Source organism: Dermacentor variabilis, chromosome 2 (assembly GCF_050947875.1).
Source record: "Dermacentor variabilis isolate Ectoservices chromosome 2, ASM5094787v1, whole genome shotgun sequence".
NCBI lineage: Eukaryota > Metazoa > Arthropoda > Arachnida > Ixodida > Ixodidae > Dermacentor > Dermacentor variabilis.
In genome coordinates, this window is record NC_134569.1 from 104,876,483 (window position 1) to 104,895,120 (window position 18,638).

General features: G+C 47.6%; 1 protein-coding gene across 2 annotated transcripts in view; it reads left to right on the top strand.

The window, feature by feature from the left end:
• The window catches only part of LOC142572452 (guanine nucleotide exchange factor DBS-like), a 131,526-nt gene that overhangs the window by 42,949 nt on the left and 69,939 nt on the right, over nucleotides 1-18,638 (top strand). For both annotated transcript variants that reach the window (XM_075681579.1, XM_075681578.1), the window contains exon 2: nucleotides 15,865-15,945. In XM_075681579.1, coding sequence (XP_075537694.1) covers nucleotides 15,865-15,945 — 81 coding nt within the window. The remainder of the gene's footprint in view (nucleotides 1-15,864; nucleotides 15,946-18,638) is intronic.

An 18,638-nucleotide genomic window follows, 5' to 3' on the forward strand; every position in this document is an offset into this window, starting at 1 on the left:
GCGCCTGGCACTGTCGGGGGCGGCAGGTCGATGCTAATCGTCTCTTTCCTCCCGCGCTGCCGGTCTGTCTGTAAGCGTTTTTCTATGCGCGCTTATGCGGCGACGCGAGCGATGGCGACGATTGCCGGAGCTCTGGCTTTGCGGCGCTGCGCGCGGCCGGTCGATGACTGCGACCTAATCGGCGTCGTCGGTGACGGCGCCTTCACCTTTGTGGGATGCAGGCGATGGAGCTGGCAGGCTTAACAACTTTTGAATGTCTCTTGCTCGGCTGGCTGTAGCAGCACAGCTTTTAAAAGAAGGCGCCAGTCGACACGTATTGCTCGGAACAAACAACACGAGCTCCTTGAGACAGAACGCAATATACAGGTGGCGTCACTATTGCGCGGGAACGGCTGCCTCCGGGGCTCTCAGGAGCCAGCCAGCGACGTCTAACGGTAGTTGCTGGGGCAAAACGTGCCCAGCAGCTACCTTTAGACGTCGGCCCCAGCAGCTAGACGTGGCTGGCTGCCTCCGGAGCGCCCCAGAGACAGCGTTCCCGCGCTCTACACAAGGGTGTCGCCGACTGTACATAGCGCGAACCAGCGTATCGATGAAACCACGTTGGAAACCGAGTCGTCTGCTAAGGTATACATGAGGAACGGAGAACGATGGCCCTTCTGAACAAGGAAGGCGTATTAGCACTTATTGTTCAACTATAATTGGTGAGCCATAGCTATGAGGCGTTAGTGTTGTGTCCTTTTTTTTTTTCTGTGTGTGTCATTTGGGGCCCTTCTTATAGTAACACCAGGTTTGCGCGCATAAAACGCTGTTAGGATGAAGCGAGGTAGGTTTGTTATCAGTGTCGCATCAGAACCTAGTCGCAGTGGCCATTTTAACTGCCCTCTTCTTTGTAACGATTTCCCAAATCAAGCTTTGTAGCTTTCTCAGAACAAAACAACATATGCAAATTATAAATTGCTTCTAAAATTTAAAATGCGCTTGTGGTGGAAACAGCAAAACATTTCTTGCAATGTCTGGTGAAATCGGTGGGCTTGGTCTGAAGAAGCGATGCTGCATGTTAAATAAATAAATAAATAAATAAATAAATAAATAAATAAATAAATAAATAAATAATGTAACCAGCCATGTTGTGTTATTGTTACGTTCCGTGTTCTTAAACTTATTAACATAATGTACCACGCATTTTAGTTAAGCGCAGACAGGGGGCTTCGTTAATGTTTTTCTACATCATGAGCCTGTTTCTATTTGTCGTTTGGGTTATTCCTGTTCTTCCAATGTACTATGTGTTGTGATCTCCTCAGCTAAGTGGCACACTGGGTAGCAAGCGAAGCCGAAGCTGAAGATGTGGCGCCGCTTTTGACTATCAATTGACGACTACTCTTTTTTCGTGCCGAAGATATTTAAACCAAAGAAAAATATTACTTTAAGTTTCACTCTGCAAAATTGGATTAAGATTAAGCACACCGGTAATATTATCATTTGGGACCTCGACCACACGCTATAGCCACATAGACGTGTGTTGCACAGTGTTTGATTTTTTTTTAAACTCAAACAAGACGATTACCCTGCTAATTCTTCGTTCTTTATTTGGAGTAACCCATTTCAGAGAAATGGGCTACTCCAAATTCTTTATTAACGTTGTATGTATCCTCTCCTTGATTGTAACCTTCTTTAATATTCATCCTTCCCGTAGTCTGGCTGCTCGCTGGCATACTAGTTTAGTTATTCCAAAATTTTCTTTGCTTTTTTCCTTTACCTTGCGTTTCTCATATTTAAATAAGCATTTTCTTTCGCTACCTACTGCCCCCGATTCTGTGCCTTAGTGGGTACGGAGAGGGTTAGGAGGTCCCATTACAGTCTTTGACCTCGGGACCTCCTCCTGTATAATACTGCCTTGTACTATATCTTGTCTATCAATAATAAAACCTCATTCATTCATTCAACCATGGTAGTTAAAGAGAACTTCTTGCTGGGCGAGTTATACCCGTGGCACACGGGGGTTTGGAAGGCCTTCCAACCGATAGTCGGTTGACTCAAAGGTCAAGTTTGAGCTGCTACACGGGTGGTTTCCAAGGCCGCCGAGTCAACAGACTATCGAGTCAACGGAGCACCTTACAGCTCTATCGAAATCTCGATGGCCTTTGAGCAACGGAAACGGAAACAGCGCGAACATGCCCTCTCGTTCACAGCGTGCTCGTACTCACGGTTAGAAAGAACAAATCAAACCAAAATGCTCTAAAATACTATATATGAGTGTTATTAATTATTCAATAAAGAATTTTTGCCACTTAATATGTGCGAACAGCATGTAGTCCCCACAACAGCGACGTGCAGCGACGCAAACGTTGCCGCAGTTTCGCTACTCAAAAACTTAAAAACTAAACATATATGTATGGCAATGTATAAACAATTTTTTTAAATGTATAAACAAACATGAAAGAAATTATAGTGCTTTTAAGTAGTTTTAGTGTTGCTTACTTATCGTTACATGAAAACGAAAATAAAGATCCGCAGCGCCACACAATTTTGCGAGAAACACCTGAACCACTCAGCGGCCTTTTAAAAGTGCCGTGTAGCAGCGTGACTACTCCTTTGAGTCGATAGAGTTGTGGCGTTTCGAAGGCCGTCGACTGGAAGGCCTTCCAAATGTGCCCGTGTGATACAGGTATTGCTGTTGGTGCACAAAGTCGCTCACAACGTACAAAAAAAAAAAAGTGGCAAGAAGGCATGGCGTTCCTGTAACTTTCTTCTGCTCCAAATAAGCTCTCTCTGTTATGCCGGATGATCAGCGGAGATTTGCCCCGACGAAGAGGTTGCGGAATAAAGCATGCCGAAACTTTCGTGAAATGTGCCCCGGGCGTGGTGTATCAAATCTAGCTCAAATGTGAACGAGTAAATGTGCACCAAACAGGGCGCTGCGTGAATGAACGCGCGGGGGGAGCACGCGTTCATTCGGAAAAGAGAAAGAGCACACTTGCCCGCTCATTGCATAGCATGTAAAGCATGTAAGCCACTGTTCAGCAACATTAATTTTCTAGGCAGGAGCAAGAACGACATGGCCCGTGAGCTCTTCGAAGCTTTTTGCATCAAGGAAAAGGCGCGATGACTGCGTAGGTGGCACTTCTGTTACCTTGCATTAGCCGGAAAACAATTTTCTATGCAGCTTTTGTTGACATGAGCCAGACTTGATTTGCATTTCCCCCTCCCCCCTTCATTTCTTGTCAAGTGTGAACACTACCTACGTGTGCAACTTCGAAACGAATAAAACCAGTTGATAGTTTGCGTTCGTTCCGTCTACCTCTCCTCCTCTCCCCCCCCCCCCCCCTGTGTTCGTCCTTTTATACGCTTATTCTTCCTAACATACGCTTGGTAGAGATTCATTGTAATCATCTTAGCTCGAGCCATGTGTTGAGGCCGCAGCAACTGCAACAACCATGTTTTGATGCAAGTATAACAACTGCAACAACTATCTACTGCGTTGGCTCCGCCTTGCAGTCAATCGGCAAGCTTTCCAGCAATGCTGTAAAGGGGAATGACCCAAATGACCCCAAATTGCAGCAAAATCGTTTTGTTTTGTTCCGATAGCCTGCAGGTCAAGTGCACTGGTCTTCCTCACTGCACTCCTTCGCCTTCGTCACATAATTATAGATTTGGAGAACAATTTGTTTCCTTACATTATTTTTTCCATCCTGGAGGGCGCAGGGTCGCGTAATTTGGCAGCATTTGACCTCCATTGTCAAGGTATACCTTGGTCTCGTGTTTAAATGATTTGAGAGGACATGTATGATTGCTCTGTCGTCGTCGCGGCGGCGGTTTTGTCCACTTATGTCGTTTTGCGGTTCTCAAGTTGCTTTGTTTCAATTTTATTTTGCTGTCACTTTAAAGCTCTTTAGGGAGTCTTTCCTCCGGTTATGCCCATATCTTTTCTATTCACCTATGAAGATTGCATATTCGCACTACATGGCAGCCTGTCATGCAGAGGACATGACGTTAGCTTCTGTTGTCCCAGAAGCGTTTAATACTGTATAGCTCTCCTATTAGTGTCCAACGGAGGTCAATGCATGGCGCACGTGAATTAGTGACGCACATATAAGAAAGTTGGCTGAGCGCGCGACGTCTCGGCCAGTCTGTCGGTTGTCACAACACCTATGTGTAACGAAAGGCCTGCTCGGGTTCATGGCGTACCTGCGGAGGCACACAGCCAATTCAACACCACGATTTGGGATAAACAGTTTCGTTGCAGTATACGTCGTCATACAAGGGGACACCCTGAACTTGAGTATGACAAGTGGGGTCCCTACGACTACGGCACATGTAGGGCCTGCGAAGGAGACTGATCAGTCTGTTTGCATGGCTACCCATATGCTTCGTTTAACAACCGTGTGGTCTGTTGTATGGCCACCGTTGAATGGCCGGTCTTCTTCGCAATTTCCCCAATTTCGAGACGTACTTCTGGATTGTCGAAGGCGCTCCGGGTGTGTCGACGGCCTTGCTCGTGTTGAGACAGTCCGAACGGAAGGCGCGTTCATGACGTATAACTTCTGAGTGCGATGTCAAAGCAGCCATATGTATAAGGACTCTGGACTGAACAGAGATGCCGAGCGTCCGCTCTGAGGCTGTCATCTGTGACGTGTTGCGGTTTTCCCGCTATGCCTCGTTTGAAAGCTTCGTCCGGAATCGCTACCAGCCAATATATCACGCTAAAGAAATTTTATACCTTTATGGTTGCTCACTTCTCTCATGGCAAACACCCTATCTCTATACAGAAAAAAAAAAAGAAATCACTGTATCCGGCATACGAACAGCTCAAGCTACACCAAGGATCAGAGCAACGGTAGTTGTAAAACTATGTATTAATTCTGACCACCTGTATGCGCATCCAAATATCTGACAGGAAAGTTTGACTGCAATAGCTACTAAGCGTTTATTTCACGCAGTTTCCCTGTCGTCACGAAGCTCTCATCACGTCTACTCGCCATCAAAAGTCGACAACGAGGAAAACTTAATTTGTCCCTATCCATACCCCTTAAGGGAAAGATGTTAACCGCAGGGAAAACAAAAAAGAACACCCGTGCGGGCGCAACAACTTCTTACTATGTCGACCCATTTTGATCATAGTGTACTACACTTTCTCGCTGACTCCAAAGCAAGAAGCTAAAGCGGTGGTTACGGCCACAGGCTCGAACAAATGTGCAAGCCCGCGTTCTCATTATAAACCGGTTGGCCCGGTGCTAATTAGCTGCGTTGGCGCGTGCACGCGGCAACGCCTGCACGCTGGTTTTGCATGCGAACTCGTTTATTTCTGGAAATCCGGCCCGCGGCAGTCGGCCACTGCAAAAAAAAAAAAAAAAAGGCAAGCAGCCTTTTGCAGCTTGTTTTTCTTCTGCTGCTGCTCCTGAGAGGACCCCCCCTCCCCACCATTTGCCCGCTGGAATTCAGGAAACGCCTGGGCGACAGCGTTAGTATAGGCAAAAGGCGAGGAGGCGGGACTCGAAAGCGCTGGCCGACACCGTGCACGCGCCACGAGAAGGAAGACCGCGGGTGAGGCCGTTCTATATTTCGAGCCTCAGTGGCTGAAAGAGAACAGACAGAGACGCCCACATAGCGGCGGTATAATGGCAAAAGAAAAATGCTGACGGCAGTGAATTAGCCGTGCGTATCTCTTCCAAGTTATTCGCGCAACGCTCTAGGGAAAGTGGCTACGGCCCCGTCATGCGTTGGAATAGGTGCCTTTTTTAAACAAGGGAAGTATATGAGCAGGTTACTGTGGAGTTAGGGCTAAATTTGGCTATGTGGTCTGAAATTTTTTTTCTCTCGTGTATTTCTTTATTTTTTTATTTTTCATTGAAGGAACGCTGAAGATTGACAACTTTTAATAACGCAAGGTTATCGTTGTCAAAAGCGCGCCATGGCTATGTGTATGGCCTGCACGATATTAAAGTAGTAGAGCGCCAGGTTGGGCTAGTTGGTGGATGTTCATATAATAAAGACAAAGGGGGGAGGGTGTTATTGCGCTAAAAAAACACGGGCAACAGAAGTACAGCGGACAGGGATCCTGTCCACTTCTACTTCTGTTGCCCGTGTGTTTTTAGCGCAATAACACCATCCCCCCCCCCTTTGTTCTTTTTTACTATATGAACATCCCCCAATTAGAAGTGGACAGGCGTCCTGTCCACTTCTACTTGTGTTGTCCGTGTATTTTTAGCGCAATACTCCCATTTTTACTAGATGATATAAGTTCGCGATGTAAGATATCAAAATGTAAATCTGAAAAAGAAATTGCGTGGTGAAATACACTGAAAGAGAAAAAATACTATAAGTGCATATGGGAAAACACGTTACTTCTTAAAGTTGTGACAGGATTCGACAGAGCGATTATATTCAAATGTATGACCGTTTTTGATGCAGTTGATTCACCTTTCGTGATTAGCTATGGTTAAGCGCTTGTATTTGGCTGTGACTACTTCAGTATTCACTTCTTGCCTCAAGAACTAAGGCTTCTATAAAGAAGAAATTATAGTCATGCTCACCTCTGACGATAAGCCTGGGGTTCGTTATGGCAGGATACGCGTATAAAAAGGTCAGTGTTGTGGGAGAAGTTAACTCGTTTAAAGCGGAACGTATCGTGATTGGTTCAAAAGAAACCAGAATGGTGCTGTTGATAGATGTTTATGTTCTGGGAAAGGGTTTATGCTCTTAGCTTTGTCAGTCGCGAGCTCCGTTAGAGGGTGGTTAACAGTACGGTTAATTGATTTGTGCAGTATGGACAAGTTGGGTGTCCGTGAATGCTTCTCTATATATTTAGACTACACCATGTGACTTCCAACAATCTACTTTACCCAGAATTGATTTTGGTGTGTGCAATTTGTTCGGTGTTACCAAATACGTTAGGTTCAACGTTGGCTTCTGCAATAGCAAAGCGGTCACCCTTATTGCCAGAGGAGAATTCGCAACCCATAAACTACTTTGATCCGTGATGCCTTGATTTTGGCTATGCTTGCTCGGGTGACGTTTTTTTTTTATTACTACACTATTTACAAAGCGTTCTGAAGGAATTAAATAACAAAACTCTTAAAATTTTTCCAGAACACTTAATTGCTATGCCAGGACGCTCCAAGTGCTCGATATAGCGTCGAAATCATTGACGTCACAGTGACGTACCGGCGCTGATGATTCAGTGCGAAATTCTACCAAACGTTTGTCCACTTTTCAGTAATAATCCACCATATTCCACCAAATAAGTTGTTTCTAAAAATTCAAGTCCCAGCTGATTTAGTGCTCATATCACTCTCCGTTCTGACGTTTCTTGACAGCATTAGAAAAATGTGCGTCGCTCGGCTCTTCAGCCTAATCATGATGGAGAAATAGACTCTTAATGCGTCATATTTTCGCTGCACTGTTTGCCGTTTTTGTCGTCGTGCTGTATATTAATGCCTGAAATAAACACGCGCAGGGTGTTGGATGATGCGTGTCCTCCTCTAATAGCTATATTCCAGGTGTTATTATCGATATGGAGACATTGGTTCCCTCTGATCTGCGACAGTGGCGTGAAAGTTGTGTGCTCGAAGTCGGTTATATGTCAACACGCGCCAGTTAAGCCTTTACATGTTCTTCGCAGCCTCTAGCTACTAGTGCTGAACGAAGTCTTGAAAGGGTTTAGCTTTCTTCGGGAAGCTAACCGCGATATCTCGTGTTAACCGTTTTCCTGGGCTGATAGTTGTTAGGGTTGGCGTCTGGCACCACGTGTTGAAAGGAATTTCAACCGACCATCTCACCCTGCCTCGTCGAAATGAGGTGGGGCTTCGCCTGCTATTGTTGGTGTCCCGCTCCACGTTCAGAAAGAGCTTTCTCTAACCCGACCTTCTTCCACCAGGCCTCGTCGAAATGAAGCGTGACTTTCTGATTCGCCATGACCATTTCTAGTATCTGCCTGTCTGCCGGAAGCCCTGCAGTGTAGAGGCCTCTTTTGTGTGTGTATGTGTGTGTGTGGGTGTGCGAGTTTAGAGAGACCCTTTTCTCGAATTGTACCTAGAGGAGAACTTCCACGAACCCGCAACGTGCAGAAGAGGCGGACAGGCGTCTACAATTTCAGGAGGCAGGACGACTTCTTCCTTTCAGCAGGCTCGGTATAACCAGAGGAGGAGGAGCCCTCTTTCTGTGCCGGTCACACGACGTCGACGGAAGCAAGATCCCGCCCACGATTGTACAGAGCCTATTTAATGGGCTCCGAAATGTACTTTTGATCACTTCATGCTCTTCTCATTTTATTTCATCTACCTTTGAACAAACCGTGCAAGTTTCGCACTAGAAATCGTCTCGAACTTGCTTGGTAGCCATGGTCTACCGGATGCCTGCAGCCCGCGGACAAGACCACGCTACCCAATAAGTAACGTCCGTCGAGCTTCGATAGGCAGGCGCCGCTACTTCTCAGCAGCACTATGATACGCTACTCTGGAGTACGCAACATAGTGCAGTTTAACACACCGGTAAAAACCGCACGGTGGTACTGTACCACCGCGTGGCGGTTCGGTTTGTGTTTCTGGTTCCGGCACCGCTTCCTGTGTGGCAATGTTACGTGAGCTTGCTCGCATTCTTCGCTCGTTACGACTAGCGTTTGGAGATGCTGTCGTTTCGGGAGATTGCGCCTCTGCGACCAGAGGCTCGATCGCAGACGTTCCACGGGGTTCGGAGCTAGTCCTTGAACTGGCGCTCAATGTACCGGTTAGCTGCCGCGCACTGGTGGTAAGGGGGGTGCCACGCCTGAGACATAGTGCCGCGAATAACCACCTCCCAAAGGCATGCTAAACGCATTCTGGGATTGCAACCGGGTTTAGTCCTTGATCATCTTGTTTCTCGCACTCGGCTGCATCCGCCTATCGCCAGTGGAGTCAGTATACCCTCCCTATCAATTGATGTGCACGCTATGCTTCAGAGCACCGATCACAGTGCAGGCTAGTCCATCATTTATCACCAGTGCCTCTGACAGATTCCAAAAAGGATTGACAAAGCACGAGGCATCCTTGCAAATAGTTCTATATACGCAGCGTAAACAAATTTAACTAACATACTGAACAAACATTGTCGTTTGCTGCAGCGAGAAGCTTTTCGACCGGACGCTGTAGTAAGCACCATATATGGGACACGTGTTCACAGACGTTTCAGAGTTAAAACAATCTTAGCATTCCTGTCACCAATGAAGACATATACGAATTATCACATATCTATACATGGCGCTGAATGTATACAAGCACGTGGAGGTGGGATGCAAATGATGTGACTGCGGCAGTCATTAATCGTCTGTGTCTACAAAAAAAATTTACTTGCATACGGGAAAACCCAGGCACAGTAATCGTGACCTCGGGTTTACTGCTGAAACAACTCCCCTTCCTCTAGGAACAACAGAGTACGTATAGAGCCGTTCCAGAAATAGTAAGAGTGCGGCAGCAGGGTCGAGTGGCGTTCATGTTTGGAAAACGTTTGTTCAAACAAAAGACGAAGCTATCATTCTGAGTCACGATGACAGCACGATACCACCACGACGACAACATACACAAAGAACTGAGCAATATATGCACAGCACGCGAGTCTGCATGATCTCACTAACATATTGCTGTTTGGACCAATAGAAACACGCAGTTACGCATGAACGAGTTACCGCGGCTTTCACGGTTTGCGCGGCGCACTAACCGCCACTGGAGCGAGTTGGTACTTCCACGTCTCCGTTTACGCTATGGGTTTCAGAACGCAGGTCGCAGTGCAGGCTAATACATCATTTATGACAATGTACCTCTCGCAGTTTCGTATAAGGGCCGACAAAGCACAAGACCGTCCTCTTCGCATCTCGATGGTGCACGATACGAGTCCGAAGGAAAAGCGCCGGCTTTGTCCACGCTCAAACAAAGGACGAGATAGAGTTGCCTTGTCGTTTACTCCAAACACACCAGTGTACGCATCACGGTGTGGTATGCACGCATCGGCTCAGCAGGGATGCTATAGTGTGCCAGCGCACAGCGCATATGCCAGCAGCGGAAGCCACAAAGCTGCCCTGGTTCCGGCAGAGCCGATTGAGCGCAGGACGCGTGGGCCGCGCGTTTGCGTCGATGCCATGACAACACGACAAAGCCGACGGCGCAAACCTGCTTCCAGCGTCTTTGTAATTGCTATCGCCATTAAAAAAAAAGAAAAAACCTTCGCAAGTGTATGCCAACGCAAGCCACTGATACATTAAGGTCACCGAAGCTTCTCCGAATCTGACTTCATAAAAAAAGTTTCACTGTATGCCTTCACTATATAACCGAGCCTTTGTTATATCCGACGAACTTTTCTGCATGCTGAGCCGGCTCAACCTACGCCAGCGGTACTAGCAACATAGCCTGCGTTGCTGGTTGTTAGTAAGCAAAGAAAGGTTCGCTTTTGAATCTGAATTAACCTGCAGAGAGAGAGAGAGGACAGTCGTCCGGAACATCGAGCTAAAGAGTGCGGAGCATCTGAACTGAAGGGAAAGGTCTGCACAGCGCTCTCTGACAGTGGTGGCTGCGAAGAGTCCGATGCGCTACCGGCACTGGCCGCGAACCGATCCGTAATGGTCAGGGTCATTCCGAGCGTGCCCCGCGTGCGGAGGAGGCCGAGACACCCGCTCGAAAAAAATGATTGTTCGAGGCGGCGGTTGCGCATGCCGGCCACGCGGGCTTTTCCTTCCCTTTCCTCGATCGCTCACCGCCGCAACGCAGTAGAGGTGGTGCAATGAATCGCGGCCGGCCGCTAGCGATGTTTTCCAGAACCATACCTCTCCTGCCTCGCTGTCGGCCCCGTTTTGGCCGCATCGTGTAATTTTCACTGGAGGCGGGGGTGGGGGAGAGGGGGGGGGGCGAGGCGTTTAGAAGGTACCGGGGACCTCTTTGGCCGCGGGAACATCGGAAGAGATTCATTCCCATTGAGTCGTCGTTGCCCGCTCGGACTTGTCGTCTGACGGCCGAGCGCCACTCCTATCTCACTGTCTCCCTCTATCAAATGTGGGCGTAAACCAGCAATGAATAAAGCTGTGCGCGTTGCGGAACTTTCGAAAAACTGAACGACGAGGTGGTTAGGGAAGAGTTGTTTATTAGCGCGCGGGGCGGAATGTGTGGTATCATCCACTAGTTATACGAATCTCCAGAGTCCTTCAATGGTTTATATAATAATGTAAGCTGAGTGTCTCGGCTGTTCCGATTAGTATTGAGTTCAGAACTGGGACCGGTATCTACGTGCCTCTTTCTTTTTTGCTTGATGTATTGTTGAAATTACAGGCGTTATGAACAAAGATAGGTCGTGGCCGGCGAACGCACTATCAAAGATAAATTAAGTAGATAAATCGTTGAATGGCTCATTTCACATATTAGGTCTTAAGATGGAGCGAAATAGAGTTTGGTGCAACTTGCGCCATTGCCTTTTTTTTTTTTCTTGTCTGCCCTCCCATTTTGTTTTCTCAGTTTAAGCTTAAGACAATACTTTTGCGAAAGAGCAGTTGGAGTTTGCATACCGCATTAGAGATTTAGGCTCTTGCGGAGAGCGCCGCGATGCTTTGTCTTCCCAGTCAACGTCAGTGGTGACGTGGTTTGCGAAATTCGAAGATGATCTGTGCTTGCTTGTTTGGCAGTGCGGTATCTTCGTCATTCTCTAGTGTCTTTGACATTATGTTCATTTCTCAGTTCTATTAGCTGGGCTGCCCAGTCCATGCCTAAAAAGGATAAAATTTGTTAGCATTCTCGGAGACACCACCGATGTCCCTGTATCCCGGTGCAGGTTCAGTGAGCCTTCATCAATCGCCGTTTTTCTTCTCGACCGGTTCCGTCTTTGGTCTGCTATGCTGCTGAACTATATTAAAAGGCTAGGAAGCCTTGTCAAGCTTTGTAGAATTCTTACTTCTGCCCAGACTGTCTGAAGTGGAAAATAGATAGATAGATAGATAGATAGATAGATAGATAGATAGATAGATAGATAGATAGATAGATAGATAGATAGATAGATAGATAGATAGATAGATAGATAGATAGATAGATAGATAGATAGATAGATAGATAGATAGATAGATAGATAGATAGATAGATAGATAGATAGATAGATAGATAGATAGATAGATAGATAGATAGATAGATAGATAGATAGATAGATAGATAGATAGATAGATAGATAGATAGATAGATAGATAGATAGATAGATAGATAGATAGATAGATAGATAGATAGATAGATAGATGTAGATAGATAGATAGATGTAGATAGATAGATAGATGTAGATAGATAGATAGATGTAGATAGATGTAGATGTGAATGGATGGAGGGATATAGACAGACACACAGATGGATGGATGGATCTTGTCTGCGTAGAGCTCAACCCACTTGTTTTCATGTGGGCGTTATCTGCTGTCATGTGGTACCATGACGCTCAGCATATATCGAGGGGCGCGACTTCGTTGCGAAGCAGTTCCTGACAAAGTGGCGGCACAGTCTCGCTACAGTTTGTACGTGAAGTTCTCACTGTGCTCAGACTCAACATGTGCGTTTTGCTTTGATTTTACCCTCACGACCACACTAAAAAAAATCTTTTTGCACGATGCTTCTATTTCTTTCTCTGTTTTGTGTTCTGCTTACATCTGCCCTCGGCAACACGGTAACAACGTAACATTTCTTCGTTTCAACCGACATCCTGCACTTGCAGGCTTTCGACGCGTGTGTCCTGCCCCAACTGTACACTCGTCACAGCCTTGAATTCTTTTTTTCTTCCCGTCAAGCATATATACCGCCTGACGGAGAAAACCCTCTGACACCCTTTTCGCTACAGCGAGACCGCGTGCAACTCGCGCAGCAGCAGGGCTTAATTCACCGCCTCGTACGCAGCGCGGTGATCTGCTAGACTACTACTATACGGGACCCGTCGAGCGCCGCACCCAGTAACGCGCGCTACAAAAGGGGGGGGGGGGGGTAATGCAGTAGTGTCATGCACACGCGGTCTGCAGCCTTCCGTGCAGCGGCACATATTGATTTTGGCCGCGTTCACGCGTGCAACCTCGTCGTATACGCGCGCCGTCCAACGCACGCGGGCACCGATCTGGCGCTGCGTGCTCGCATGCGACTGGGTCATTCCGCCGCCGGTTCGGGTTCGGCGGTCGGAACGACCTCGCGGGTCCTCCTCGGTCCATCGACGTTGGCGGTGCGTCCATTTCTACATGGCCTTCCGGCGCTACCACTGCCGCGGCCACAATGGGTCGTGCGAGCGGCGTCTTCTGCGGCCTGAGCGGCGAAGAAAGAGAGCGAGAGACAGAGTGGCGGGAAGGGAACATAACCGTCGAATGCGTGCCGCCACCACCGCCGCCGAGAATGGACGGAATCGCTCGCGCACAGTTCGTATAGCTGGAATTCCATTTGTGCTCCGCGCGCGGCCGTGTCCGCGCGCTATCTGTATGTGTGTGTGTGTGAGCTCGCGCTACGGGCACGGCGCGTACATACGTCGGGATGGGGCCACGTCTGCCTCGGCATCGTGCTCGAGAGTGAAGCGAAGGAAGGAGGTTGGGTAGTATTGTACGAAGTACAAAACGCGTAATGCTCGTCGTATATTGGTGTAGTGAAGCGTGCCAGCGGCCCCCGGGGTTCCGTACGTCTCCTCGCGCGGCCGCGAAGGCCGAGATGAAAGGGGGGGGGGGGTGTATTGTGTAACGTTTCGTCGACGGAAATGTGCGCGGTCTTTTCCGTGTCTCTTTCCCTTACGCCGCTTGTGCTTGCTTGAAGTGGCGCGCCGCGCTTGAGATGCTTCCGCGCACAACAGCAGAGTTTGACACGAAGTCGAATGAAGGGCACTCACTGGGTATTGAATGTCCTCGAGGTGTTTACAAGATATGTTCACTTTGACGAGTTAAGGAAAGGCGCTGACTCGTGTTGACTACTCAAGCAGGAGCGAGGCAAATCTGCATGAAATCATTTTCATCTTCAGTGACCATTTAAATAAGGTTGTCCTCCTGGAAATAATCGAAAAAAAATATATTGCTCAACAAAGGAAACGTTTCAATCTGCATCAGCTCGTTTCGGTTCACTCACAACCAGCATACAGTGATGAATGCGGGTGTTCGTGAGTGGGTAACGTGCTTTTGGCTATCTCCAGAGGTCGATATATGCTTCAGCGCGGCAGAACATTGGCGGTAGAAGAGCACCCAGGTACTCGCGTTTCTTTTGTTAAGCACTACTATACGCACTTTAGGAATTTTATCAAGTGGCACGGTTCGCGTGCACACCAGCTGGGGATTTTGGTGCTTGTGCGGAACAAATACAAACGAGAAAAGAAACGTGCCACCAGCTGTCTCGATTGTCGCGTAAAAGGAGGACACATATACAGGGAGGCCGTTCTTCATATATAACCACTCAAAAAAAAAAAAAAAAAATACACCGGCTGACGACATTCATGCACCGCTCGCTGTGAGATGTATAGTTCTGCACGTTTTCGACATTTAGCGTCAACTCAGACGCTTGCAAAGTTAAAGCGATCGGTATCTCTCTCTAGCACTTCTATCCGGACTTCCAAATCTTTTATTTCCTGGGAGGCGGTGCGTGACATTAGACGCTCCTTCATGCAGCAAACGAACAAAAAAATAATAAAAAAAACTTCCGTCTGATGGCGCAAGTGCCTTCTCTCAAGTTCATTCCATTGAATCTACTAGAGCACTCATAGTTGAAATGACGCCATACAGGGGTGCCTAACTGATACGACCAAATTGTTTCCCACAAGAATTGCTACAGGAAAACCCGGGGATATAGTTCTGGAGAAGCTGCGAGCGTGGCGGTTCAGACAGAAAGAGCATGATAGCTAGTACGTCGATTACTCTAAATTTCGTCCGCGTGGCTTGTTACTTTGCAAGTTGATCAATATCAACGAAGTATTGCGTTGCAAGCAATTCGCCATTCTGCGTGTGCGCAGAAATCTAGCGCCGTCAGGCGTTTAGAGCAGTATGATTTCTTCGAAATTGGTGAAGATGAAAGCCTATATAAACAGCGCCCCAAGAACGTTTGAAGTCGCGAGCACGAAGAATAAACAAATGTTCACGAATAGACAAACGGTATGCTCTAGCTATCATTCCCGTGGTGACCTAACGGTCGCAGTATCGGTGCTTGCTCCCTCTCCTAACTTTTTAGGAAACTCTCTGGGTAGGAGAATGGCCTCCGAGATCGCGGGCGTGATCTAGGAAGCCATGGTTGAAGTCAACGAGGTTTGCTGAAGATCCTGATGTGTGCCGCGGCGCTGTAGCGTGCAGACGTCTACGTTGTTGACTGCTGCACGCGTTGCCTTGAGCGCGTGACCCCTGTGCCCCGTATTGGTGTCGAGGTCCTTCTCAGAGGCTGCGGCTCTTCTTCCCCGGCGAGCAGGTTCGTCTCCTTTGTTCGGAATCGCGGGCTCCGTTGCGTCTCTGATTGACACGTCCTTCGTGGTGGCGCCGTTCTACGTCGCGGCGGCAAACCGGACGACTTTCTGCTGGACCGCTCAAAGTGAACTTGTTTTCGTTCTCGGTTAAACTGAGCGCAAGACGTGCGCGCGACGTCGGTGTCGGTATGCGGGTCTGCCAGTAACAGGCATGCTTTGTCGCATGCGCCAATAGGCTAACCATAACCCATCCCCCCCCCCTCTCGACAAGCGCGCACCACTGCCTGCTGCAGATGAGCAGCGCGGGTCGCATTCCCGTGGGGTTGTCAACCTGTACGTCTGGCGTTAAGGCACGCGGACGTGTACTGCTTTCCAGTTTTTCGCGCGGAAACTGTTCGCTCGCCTGACAGACAGGTAGTTGTCGTTCTTGCGTAAACTTTCGCTTGCTGACGTACTTTTGTTTGACTCTTTCCGTTGCAGATGACACGATGGAAGGTGGGGCTGTCCTGACGGTGCGGGATGTGGCGGACGTCCTCAAAGGGAAGCACGTGATCCTGACAGGTGAGCTCTGGAATGTGCTGCGCCACCGCGCAGGCAGCTCGGAATTATTCTGTTACGTCACTTGTCTGGCGTCAAATGAAACGGCTACTGTGAGAATTTCCGCGTGCGTGCCATTGTCCGTGATGCCATTATTCCTTCGCTGCCTTTTTGCGCGGGTCCCCATGTAACGCCAACTAAACACTGCCATTTGCACAACGCTGCCACTTGCACATCCGATCGCTAGTAAAACTGACCTGACCCGATCGTAGAAAATCTGTAGGTTTATCTTTGTAGCCCCCTCACGCCGTTTACAGATAGTTCATATGCGCTGATCATAGCCTTATTACCTGCCACTTTTCTCGGTGAAAACTCTACATAATTATAGTAATCAATATTTTTTTTATGTGAGAGACTTCGTACCGACAGACATGAGAAATATATCAATGGCAATCAACGAATTTTTTTTAGATAACTATTTCATTACTTACGTAAGTGTACATGCTGCAATGGCTATATTCCAACCGATTCGTCTGAAAGCATGTCCGCTTAATAAGAGTTCCCAGGCTACCCTCTAGTTTCTGTCACGCATTGTCTAAGGAGGTCTTTCCACAAAATTGAGATCGCCAATTCATATCGCTGTTCTCTTTCTTTTCTTTTTTTTTTTTTTGTGGAAGAACGTTAGAAAAAACTAGTTAACTTGAGGATTAGTAACAAGTGGACATGTATACAGTACTGACGCTCTGCACTTTCTAGGATTGCAACATGTACTCCGAATAAAGGGAAATTGGTGAGACATAGCTCACTGAAAAAAGGCCTTTTTATCGCAATACCGTACATATATTCAAGATGCGTTACCAACAAACCCAGATTGCGACCTTCGTGAACTCTTTTTTACAGCCATCGGCATCTGCTGAAATTTTTTGATGAGAACACGCCTTCATTTTGTATAGAATCCCTCATATCTATAACGGCATTAAAGAGTGACAATAAATTAATTTCGAGCAGTAAAATATTCTCTGAAAACGGTATTGTGATTCATTTGGGGGAAAGTGTAGCCACTCAACTCGCCGCGGTAGATTAGCGGCTGCGGCATTGGGATGCCGAGCTCGAGGAGGTGGGTTCGTTCCCGGCCGCGTTTCACTGAGAGTGAAACGCTAACGCGCTCGTGTATTTTTTCATTTAGGTGCACCTTAAAGAACCCCAGATGGTTAAAATGAATCCGCAGTTCCCCCACTACGGCTTGCGCCTCATAATCGTATCGTGCTTTTGGCATGGTTATATTGCGCTCAGTTTTCCAAACACGATATTAAGGAGGGACAGGACGTGGACGGACGTAGCGCAACGTCCGTCCACGCCCGTCCGTAAGTGTTTTTGGCACGTAAAACTCCCGAATTTAATTTTTTAAATGTTGCTGCCTATACTTAAAAAAAGAAAGCGAAGGCATAAATTTGAAACTTTGAAACTTTTGTAACTTCACCTCCGAACCTTGGCGCCGGTGCCTCAGTGTGACGTCAGAGTATTTTCTCGTATTTGGACTGTTATGGCGCAAAGTCCTCGAAACGTGCTAAACCGTATTTACGGTTGCTTCAAAGTGCAGTGTAATTTCTCTTCAACTATAAGCAGCCAACAGGAAATCGATTAGATTCTGAAAAAAAAAAAGTGTGACCACGCAGACCTGGTGCTGGAACTTCAGGACGGCGTCGCCACTTGTTTTAAAGCGTTCGCTTTTCTCAACTCGTTGCTCTGTTTCGCGTCGTTGGCGTTCCGCAGCAGAGAGAGAAAGAAAGCAATGGAGAGAGCTTGGTACCTGATTGCGACGTGATTGTGAAGAGGAAGAGGCGCTATGTTTTGCAACCTTTAGGGAGCACTGCTTTGCACCTTGCGGAAGGACAGGGGGACATAAAGAGGAAAGAAGAGACAGAAGGTCGAGGCTGTCACAGAGCCCATGGTTGTCAGCGGTAGGCAGGCGGCATATCTACAGGTTAGTCAACAGCCCCGTGTCTTCTAGGGACGTAAGGGGGTATCGGAAAGCGGAGTTGTGGTGCCGACCGGGGAACAGCAGCTGCGATGCCGAGACCGCGGGAAGGCCGAGGCGCCAAGCCGACGTGCAGGAAGAAGCGTTCTTCTTGGGGCAAGTGGGGCAGAAGCGAAGTAGATGCTCAATTGTCTCGGCCTAGTCGCATGCTGAGCAGGCCAGGCATGGAGTCAGGTCTTTGCTGAGATCTTGGCAGTGGCCAAAAGGGGTTTCTAGTGGGGAAAAGTTTCATTCCTTATAAATGTAAAAAATGTTCCTTTATTATACTAGCACCAAATACCACACTCGCAGAAAGCCATTGAGCATCGGCACATTTATTACTTCATGTTAAAATTATATGCAGTAATATTTTTTTTACAAAAACAACACAGGTACTTCAGCGATAATGATCACTTTGATGGATATGTCATGTGTTCATATCGCTGGCTCTTTCAGGAGCGTAGAAGCAGCGCAGTAGTTTCAAGCAAAACGCCTGGGAACGGGAATATCTAGCCCGCACCACAGCCTAACGCTTAAACATTCACGTTACACTCTTACTTGGGCTGAAAGGTTTCGTGTTTTTTTGTTAGTTTTTGTTTTGTTCTGTTCTGGGTTGTGTTTCCGAAGGCTTCGGTTTGCTTGTGCACTGCGAATGCGCTGAAAGAAGGGGCGCCGAATGGAAGGGCCACGCGACAAGCAG